A 10,181-nucleotide genomic window follows, 5' to 3' on the forward strand; every position below is an offset into this window, starting at 1 on the left:
CAGCCTGGTTGCCCTTAACTACCCTCCCCTGCTGGCCTGGTTGCCCCCAACTGCCCTCCTCTATTGGCCTGGTCCCCCCTAACAGCCCTCCCCTGCTGGCCTGGTCACCCCTAACTACCTTCCTTTGCCAGCCTGGTCACCCCTAACTGTCCTCTCCTGCTGGCCTGGTCACCCCTAACTGCCCTCCCCTGCTGGCCTGATCTCCCACAAGTGCCCTCCCCTGCTGGCCATCTTGTGGCTGTGGGCACCGCCATCTCTGAGTGCGTGGCATTCAATTAGCATATTCCCTCCTTATTGGCTGTGGGTGCTGCCATCTTTGAGGGCATGGCATTCAATTAGCATATTCCCTCTTTGTTGGCTGTGGGCGCTGCCATCTCTTTTTTTAAAAATTTTTATTTCTTCGAATAGGTTTTCTAATCCGTGTTCATCTTTCTGTTGTTCTGGCACCCCTATTATTCGTATGTTGTTTCGTTTCATGTTGTCCCAAAGCTCCCTTAGGCTCTCCTCCTGTCTTTTAATTTTTTTCTCCATTTGCCGTACAGTTTGAGTGTGTTTTGCTTCCTTGTCTTCTAATTCACTAATTCGGTCCTCCGCTTCTCCCAGTCTACTGTTGATACTTTCAATGGAGTTTTTTATTGAGGCTATGTCGCTCTTCATTTCTTCTTGGGACTTACTTAAGTTGTTGATTTTTTCATCTGTTTCTTCTAGCTTCTTGCATAAGTAGTTGAGTTTTTCATCTGTTTCTTCTTGCTTCTTGAACATCCGGTGCATGTACTCTAGGAACCTTATTCTGAATTCTTTTTCCGTCATGTTGCATATCTCTGTCTCACTTAGCTGCTTTTCTGGCGAGTCCTCCTTTTCTTTCCTTTGGGGGTTTCTTTGTCTACCCATGTTTGATCTCACTGACATGACTAGTTGTTGAATCGTTCAGTGGCTGGACCCTGGGAGGCAGTGGCTGCTCCCTGGGTGGCAGTGGCTCCTCGGGCTGTGGTTGCTCCTTGGGCGGTTGTGGTAGCAGCGGCTCCTCTGTTGATAGCAGAGCCTCTGGTGGGTGCTGTTCACAGCTGTGGTGGCTCTTCTGGCTGGTGGAGGGAGGCTTCACACACAGCAACTGTTCCCCAGGCAGAGCGTATGGTGATCAGGAGGCCGCTGTTGCTTGAATCTGCTGCGTTGATTCAAAGGCACAAAATACAACACAACAAGGCAGAACGTACCAGGCACTAAACACTATTGTATTTATGATATTACTAACCCCAAATAAAGGTGGCCTCCCGAGCTAAGAGAGTTGAGAGATAAGGGGGAAAGAAGAGAAAAAGGTAGAAGAGAAAAAAGAAAGAAAGAAAAAAAGGAGTGCAAAAATGAAATTGGGAAAAGGGAGGGGAAAAAGAGGAGGAAAAAAAAAGTAAGAGAGAAAAGAGAATGAAGTACAAAAGGGGAAGTGACTATTTATATGAGGAGAAAACTCCTATAGGTCCGCCACTAATACCAACAAATTACAGCAACAGATTCCTGGAGATGAATACAAACTACAAACAACCAATAATATCAAGTGACGCAAGGGGAAACAGAAACACAGAAATAACTAGGGGGGGGGGGAGAGGGAGGGGCAGGAAAATAAAAAGAATAAGCAGTCTAACCTCACAAACAATTAAAAAAAAACCCCAATATATTCGTCAATCAAGCAAACAACAATAACACAATAGAGAGAGAAAAGAAGAAGAAGAAGAGGAAAAAGAAAAAAAAAATGGATAGTGAAGGAAGATAAGGGAAAGGTGTATAAGGATTTAGAACAGGGGATAGGACGTAGGATATATAAGCAGGGTTAAATTTTGACAGGGGGTAAAAAGAATAGGGAAAATCAAAAGCTGGAGTAGGGTAAGATAAACAGGACAGCAAAAGGGAAAAAGTGGGGAAGATTGTTTAGCACAGAGGCAAATTGAGGTAGAGAACAATGTTGCTAAAGGAACGATGAAAATAGAATGGAGAACATTAGTCCCAAAATAAAATAAAGACAAAATAAAATGACACTTAAAAGAATGGTAAAATGGTAGCGGTAAAAATACTAGTTAAAAATAAAAATGTAGTAGCTGAAAGGGCAAAATCAGGTGATGGAGAAAAAGAAAAAAGAAAAACAGAAAAAAAATGTTTTCTTAGTTAAAAGGAGGAAAAGTAATTTAAAAAAATAAAAATAAAAATGTGCAGTAATGCAGGTGCTTCAGATCTTCTACTCTTCTTATTGGCCCGCCCGGAATTCAGGAGAATGTTGAGTTTCCCTCTGGTACACTGCTCCTCTGTGTTGTAAGCCACAGTCCTGATTTTAAGGCCGGCCGTAAAATCCCCTTATTGCCTTATCTGTATTTACAGAAGAGTCAGTTCGTGGCTCTGCCTCTGGGTGGCAGTGTTTCTGGATTGACCTCCGAGGCTATAAGTTCTCTCCGACCAGGAGCTCTGTATTGTACCTGAACCAGCTCCGCCCAGGGCTGGTTCCCCAGGCGCCACTCCCAGCTCTGTTTCCCCGGCTCCCCAAAAACAATCTTCCCCTACAAGCTCTGCTAGTGACCCCAACTGGGCAATCACATCCAATAGGGTCAACAATCAAACTCCCAGAAGTAAGAGGAAGTGTGGAAACAAGAGCCTGGGAAGCTGTTCGAACTCGCAGGGTTCCACCCTCCAGAACTGCGCGAAATGTCTGCGCGTTATGTCTGCGCGCGCTCAAGCCCCTGGCAACAAGTAGCCGGTTATCAGGGAAACTCTGAGGTAGCCCTTTTTGCATCCAGTCCAATTATGGGCTCATTTATAGTGATACCTTCTGGCAGCAGCCCTGCGGGAGCCCTCCCCACTTGCGGATTACCCTGGCTTCTATGTGCGCGGATTTTGGAGTGCGCAGATTTCCCCCTGCGCCCGCGCGCGCGTTCCTCGCTTCAACCTTAACTGCAAACCACACCTTTGGGGTAAGTCTAACCTTTCTGTGGAGGGATGCAGGTCTCCGCTGGGCTCTTGTAGTCGCGCTGCTTGCGAGTCGTTGCCTCCGGGTTGGTAGGCGCTGGGTTAGTAGCCGTTCTCTGGATGCCGGTAACCGGTAGCCGCAACCCAAGATGGCGCGGTCTCACCGCTGCGCTGGCGCCCAGGGGGAGGTTTCAGTCTCAATCTCTAACCATCCGCTTTTTTTAGGAGTTCTCTGTCTTTCCTGGCTGCAGACTGCCTCTCAGCTGAGCCTCCCCAGCTTGATCGGGCTGATTGTTACCCGTTTCAGCTGCTCGCTCCTATCTGCTCCAGGATAAAGCACCAACACGTCCGTCTAAGCCTCTGCCATTTTCCCGACCCTCTAAAAATTTTTATTGATTAAGTTATTACATATGTGTCCTTATCCCTACATTACCCCCCATACCCCCCACTCATGCCTCACCCACCTGTTGTCTATGTCCATTGGTTAGGCCTATATGCTTGGATATAAGTCCTTTGGTTGATCTCTACCCTTTATCCCCACCCTCCCCTACCTTCCCTCTGAGGTTTGATGGTCTAATTGATGCTTCTCTGTCTCTGGATCTGTTTTTGTTCATCAGTTTATGTTGTTCATTATATTCCATAAATGAGTGAGATCATGTGATATTTATCTTTCTCTGACTGACTTATTTCACTTAGCATAATGCTCTCCAGTTCCATCCATGCTGTTGCAAATGGTAAGAACTTCTTTTTTACAGCAGCATAGTATTCCATTGTGTAGATGTACCACAGTTTTTTAATCCACTCATCTGCTGATTGGCACTTAGGCTGTTTCCAAATCTTAGCTATGGTGAATTGTGCTGCTATGAACATAGGGGTGCATATATCCTTTCTAATTGATGTTTCTAGTTTCTTGGGATATATACCTAGAAGTGGGATCACTGGGTCAAATGGGAGTTCCATTTTTAGTTTTTTTGAGGAAACTCCATGCTGTTCTCCACAGTGGCTGCATCAGTCTGCATTCTTACCAGCAGTGCACAAGGGTTCCTTTTTCTCCGCATCCTCACCAGCACTTGTCGTTTGTTGATTTGTTGATGATAGCCATTCTGACAAGTGTGAGATGGTACCGCATTGTCATTTTGATTTGCATCTCTCGGATGATTAGTGACTTTGAACATGTTTTCATATGTCTTTTGGCCTTTCTTCTGTCTTCTTTCAAAAAGTATCTATTTAGGACCATTGCCCATTTTTTGATTGGGTTGTTTATCTTCGTTTTGTTAAGTTGTATGAGTTCCCTGTAAATGTTGGAGATTAAACCCTTATTGGTGATAACATTGGCAAATATGTTCTCCCATGCAGTAGACTTTCTTGTTGTTTTGTTGATTGTTTCCTTTGCTGTGCAAAAGCTTTTTATTTTGATGTAGTCCCATTTGTTTATTTTCTCTTAATTTCCATTGCCTTAGGCTGTGGGCACCGCCATCTTTGAGGGCAGGGCAGTCAATGAGCATATTCCCTCCTTATTGGCTGTGGTCAATGGTCATATTCCCTCTTTATTAGATAGGATGCCCTTTTCTCCTCTGGCTATAAAGTTCTATTTGTGAACAACTGAATACTTGAATTAAAGTAGCTTTTTAAAGCTTCCTTGTATTAGGATATTCAGGACAATGTTGTTCAATCTTTTAATACTGGTAAAGACAATGGATATGGGATTCTAAGTTACAATTTCTTCTGTTTCAGTCCAGCTCCTGCCCTACGGCAGCAGCATGGTCCTCAGATGCCTAATGTGTACCAGATGACTATGGGTGATGCATAAACACAGTTGTTTTTAACCTCAAGAGCTACTGGTCAATTTTCACATATGTTAGAAACTGTTTCTATGTATACAGTAGTGATTATAAAGTTTCTTCTTAAAGTACATGCAAACAAAAATGATTAACTTAAAGAAAAATATTAAGTAAATAATAATACAAGTAGAATTCTGATGTAGCCTAAAATCTTAAGGTGGTATGACAATGATTGACTTTTGGCAAACACTTCCTTAAAAGAATTCAGACTCAGAATAGCTCCATGTTTAGAAACCAAGTGGATGCTGGTGCTATTGATTGTGGTTTTCTGGGGCATGGTAGAAGGAACAATGCACTATTTTTCCATTAATTGTCAGCAAAAACTTTGCCACTGAAATCATTGCTAAGTGATGTCTCCTGATGCCACTTTGATCTAAAAGGAGATCGTTAGGTGTGTAGCCTTTAGTCTTCCATAAACCTTTTATATTTTTTCTGATGAAGTAACAAGTTTAGGTGGCTTAAAGGCTCCCTTAAGTAATAAGAGTGAAATGTTCCTGATATTGGAAAAGCTCAGGGAGCAGCTTGACAAAATACTTTTTTTCTTGTAATCATGGAAAATTTTCAAACCAGCAATAAAACTAGCTTATTCTAGTTTCATTGACCTGCATTAAGTATAAAATATAAATGTATCAGAAGTAAAGCTGTTAGCTTAAGAATAATTGCTTCTGTCTTGACAGTGTCCTTTTTATATTAATAACAGTCACAAACACTGCTTTGGCCTATTCTTGGACTTTCATTATATCTCCCCTAACCCCCTTTTTACTTTTTTATTATCTTCTTCAAGGTGAGGCAATGGAACAAGGTTTACGAGATTGCTGTCGATCCATACGTATTGGAAAGATCCTGATTCAGAGTGATGAGGAGACACAAAGAGCCAAAGTATATTATGCCAAGTTCCCTCCAGACATTTATAGGAGAAAAGTCCTTCTGATGTACCCAATTCTCAGTGAGTGGCTTGAGTTAAATCTGTAACATTTGGTTAGAGTTTAAATTCAATTTAGTGCCTACCTTCTGGGTACCATTTATAAGGCAAAAACTGTTTTTAAATGTTTTTTTCTCACTTACATTTGGAGTTGCCCTAGGCAGTTCGCTGGAGAATTTTTATTGAGTAATAAGAGAATATACATTAGTCAAACTTTATTAGTTCCAAAGAGCTTCTTTCTTAGAATGAACACATTAAAGCAACGGATCTAATGAGGCAAAATATATAGAATACAGAAAATATATTGAAATATGTCCCCTCACTAGCCCAATGAGTTATAGCATTGATTTTCTCAAGGATGTATCTATCATCTCTGGAGGTAAATTTTTTTCTTCATTGTATTTTGTTTTCTAAGCTTACTCAGATCATACATAGCATGGTCTCCTGGGGTTGGGATGGAGGGTGGGTGTTAAATTTGATATCTCGAATACTGAATGAATTTTGGGCTTGTTGTGCCTTTGAAAACTGTAAAGTGTATGTTTCATGTCCATCATTAAAAATAATGAAGCTTTGCCCTAACCTGTTTTGCTCAGTGGATAGAGCGTCAGCCTGTGGACTGAAGGGTCCCAGGTTTGATTCCGGTCAAGGGCATATACCTTGGTTGCTGGCACATCCCCAGTAGGGGTTGTGCAGGAGGCAGCTGATCGATGTTTTTCTTTCATTGATGTTTCTAACTCTCTATCCCTCTCCTTTCCTCTCTGTAAAAAATCAATAAAATGTATTTTAAAAAGATAATGAAGCTTTGCCTAATTGTGTCTTATGTTAGATTATTAAACGACCTTTGCTTCAAATAAGCATCAAATACATTTTGGGAAAAATGTTAAAGTTGACAGTTCATTTGGTTGTCATTTGATTTCAGGCACTGGAAATACTGTAATTGAAGCTGTAAAGGTTCTTATAGAACATGGAGTTCAACCCAGTGTTATCATCCTACTCAGTCTGTTCTCCACTCCTCATGGTAAGTTCAGCATGAGGCAGTAACTGGGGCTCCATATGGTCGTTGGGTGGGTAAGTATGCATCTGTCCAGCCTCTCATCCTGATAAAAAGTTTATTTGCTTCCACATTAAGTCTAAATTTAATTTTGGTAGTTAAACTTGTGTTTCTTATCTGTAAGCTTAGTGATAATATTTTACACCATTCTAATGTTGTTCAAATGGAAAAGCATGAACTAACCCCATGGAATGGGATTGTGATTATTTTCCTAGGGGCTCTGTTTGGTAGAGCCTGTAAGTAGCCAAAAGGTCTCTATATCTCCTGGTTCCTCATATGAGTACAAGAACTGCTCCCAAACATCAAGAAATTAGAGGTTCTAGATAGCCCTGTGGTCTTACTTAAGTAAGCTTTGCAGTGTGAAGCAGAGCAGAAATTTTTAAAGTTAGACTTCTGTTCAAAGGGCCTCGTGAGAAAACTATGTTCTCCATTTCTTGAGGAAGTTAAGCCTAATTTAAGACCATAGTTTTTTTTGCCATGCAATCTACGACAGTTATGAAAGTATCCTAATAAAAAAATCATAGATGCATATAGAAATATTTCATGTAAGAAAACAATTTGAAAGTATGTAAATGACTTACGATAAGGGAATGGTTAAATAAATATATATTCAAAGGATATAATATTATGTAACTGTTAAATCATGTTTTTGAAAAATAATGACATCAAAAAAATCTATTTGGTGAATGTAAAAGAGCAGGATAAAAAAATAACAGCATTATTTAGTGTTAAATGTTATTACTAAGTTCTGAGATGACTAATACAAATTATGACTATTATGACTACCAAAATCAGACTTAGATTTAACATGGAACCTAATAAATCTTTCCTCAGCAAGAGAGGCTAGCCAGATGTGTAATACTATTTCAATTTTCATTTTAAAATGCACATACAATATTAATAGGGGTTATCTTAGGTTGGTAGGAGTCTTAAGTGATTTATTTTTTAAAATATATTTTATTGATTTTTTACAGAGAGGAAGGGAGAAGGATAGAGAGCTAGAAACATTGATGAGAGAGAAACATCGATCAGCTGCCTCCTGCACACACCCCCACTGGGAATGTGCCCGCAACCAAGGTACATGCCCTTGACTGGAACCGAACCTGGGACCCTTCAGTCCGCAGGCTGACGCTCTATCCACTGAGCCAAACTGGTCAGGGCAAGTGATTTATTTTTTAACTTTTTATATTTTCAAAATGTTCTACAATGAATTTGTATTTGTTTCATAATTGAAGAGAAAGAGAAATATATGACTTCTGTTTAGGGCATTTCCTCATTTCCAAAGGTTCCAAGTTTCAGCCAACCCTGAATCGGTTATGAAGTATCCATTTTGGGAGGGCTATATTCAGTAGGCCATTGATTATTTTGCTGTTTCATAATTTTAAAAATTACCTGTAGTTCAAATGTTGATGGTGACAAGGGGTAACATGCTTGGTCATCCTTTTATATATAACAGGTGGCATTGTAAACATTGAGATAACCAAATAATTATTGGGTTGTCTGCCTTTGGGGGTAGAAAACTTACTGTGTTAGTTCTAATAGTATACATTACAATATTGTACTATTCTTTAACATTATAGATGAAAAAATCATATTCTTTGGTAGCCTTTCGATGGCTTTTTAGTTTGAGTGGGATACTAGCTATTCTCTTTCCCTGCTCCCTCCTCTTACCCTCCCCACAAAAGTTAGAGTACTAATTTCTTAAAAGCTAGCTTGCTCTGACATAACAAAGAAGTCTTTGCACTTCTTTCACAGTGTTCCAGTTGAGAAACCATCAGCTTACGTATGATCCTACTTTCAGAGAGAACTATTTTCTCTTTATTCCAGCTGCCTTTAACTATAACTGAATATATTTTTCAAATCATGGATATGAAATAATTGATTGTAAGAATTTATTAGTGAGTGAGCGAGGGTGTAATCTGACTACTATCAAAGCTTTTCAGATATCAGACATTAAAAAACTAAGAGACCAAATCTCATTAGGTACTCAAAGGTCATTGCTCTCTATCCTCTGTCAATATGAGGCCTAGTGACTGATGGTAAAATTCCTGAATTCAAACTAATGTTACCAAAAATCCTGCATTAATAATAATTTTCTTCCTTTTATTTTTTTTGAAGGTGCCAAATCAATCATTCAAGAGTTCCCAGATATCACAATTTTAACTACTGAAGTTCATCCTGTTGCACCTACACATTTTGGACAGAAATACTTTGGAACTGACTAAGTTATTAAAGGAAAGTTAATTATCTTGTGTAATATTGCAGTTATATTTTGAGTTTCTATCTGTTTTACTGATTCACTTGAGGACTGGCAGAGAAAATTGTATTAAAGATGCTTTGTAACTTTTGGAAGTGGGTATAGTAAAAAGAAAAGATTTGAGGTTTCTTTATTTTATTTGGTTCTTTCTTAACTGTCGGCACCAAATTCAACAATGAAACACACACAACTCTTAGAAAATATTTTAATAATATTCTTATGCCAATTGCTTACCCCTCAGTACATTGAAACTGTTCCCTAATTTATTAACCTCTCTTGCAGCCACAAATAAACCCAAATGGGAATAAGTTCTTTGGCCCAGTATAGTTTGCATTTTGTGTAGTTTGCTTATAGTTCTAGGGAGTTTTCATTTTTGTGGCTGTTTTCACCTTCCTCTACTATTTACTTTCCAGTACTTTACATGCTGGTAACTTGGAGAGAATGAAAAAAATTCTTCCATGTATCTTACATTTCCTTAATATCCTCAATTGGCAGACCCAGGATATATATAATCTTTTCAGCCAAGCCATTATGTTCTTCCTGACTCATTTCCTACCCTATGTAGTGCTGGTAGGGTATTGCAGTGAAAAAATGGTGGGGCATTTTCTGCATCTGTAACTTTAACTTACATAGATCAAACCAGGAATGTCTGGATGATGACAAGGAAGGGCTAAGTACTGTTAATGCCATCAATGTCCTAGAAAGAGGACAACTTCTCTAGTTGTAGGACTTCTATTCAGCCAGATTTCAGGTGTTTCTGAATGATGGTTGTTCTGTAATTTTGATGTGGTTGTGAGTACCGGCATTTACCCACATTACCATCTTTAATGTGATTATTGTTATGAATGTTTTTAAACCTACCATCTTGCTATTTGTATTTGCCTTCTATTAGGCCCATTTGTCCTTTTTTAAAAATAATTCTTTTTTGTTGAAAGTATTACATATGACCCCCATTTTCCCCCATTGACCCCCTCCAGCCTCCCCTGCCCCCTCCCCCGCCCCAGGCCCTCATCGCCCCATTGTCTGTGGCTATGGTAGACCCATTTGTTCTTCACTTTTTCTTCTTTTTCTACATTCTTTTGGATTGAATAATATTTATCATTGCATTTTATCTCTTAATGGCTTATTAGATATAATACTTTTTGTTTTTCTAGGGTTTATATA

At 39.5% G+C, this 10,181-nt stretch overlaps 1 protein-coding gene across 3 annotated transcripts in view; it reads left to right on the plus strand.

Annotated features, from left to right (window-relative positions):
* Window positions 1–9,145, plus strand: part of UPRT (uracil phosphoribosyltransferase homolog) — a 68,123-nt gene extending 58,978 nt beyond the window's left edge. For 2 of the 3 annotated variants that reach the window (XM_006082945.3, XM_006082946.3), the window contains 3 exons: window positions 5,572–5,733; window positions 6,629–6,727; window positions 8,879–9,145. In XM_006082945.3, the coding sequence (XP_006083007.1) occupies window positions 5,572–5,733; window positions 6,629–6,727; window positions 8,879–8,985 (368 nt within the window). In that variant the 3' untranslated portion in view covers window positions 8,986–9,145. The remainder of the gene's footprint in view (window positions 1–5,571; window positions 5,734–6,628; window positions 6,728–8,878) is intronic. The other variant, XM_014466162.2, reaches the window with a different exon arrangement.
* Window positions 9,146–10,181: the final 1,036 nt, after the last annotated feature.

Source organism: Myotis lucifugus, unplaced genomic scaffold (genome assembly GCF_000147115.1).
Source record: "Myotis lucifugus unplaced genomic scaffold, Myoluc2.0 scaffold_4, whole genome shotgun sequence".
NCBI classification, from domain to species: Eukaryota; Metazoa; Chordata; class Mammalia; order Chiroptera; family Vespertilionidae; genus Myotis; species Myotis lucifugus.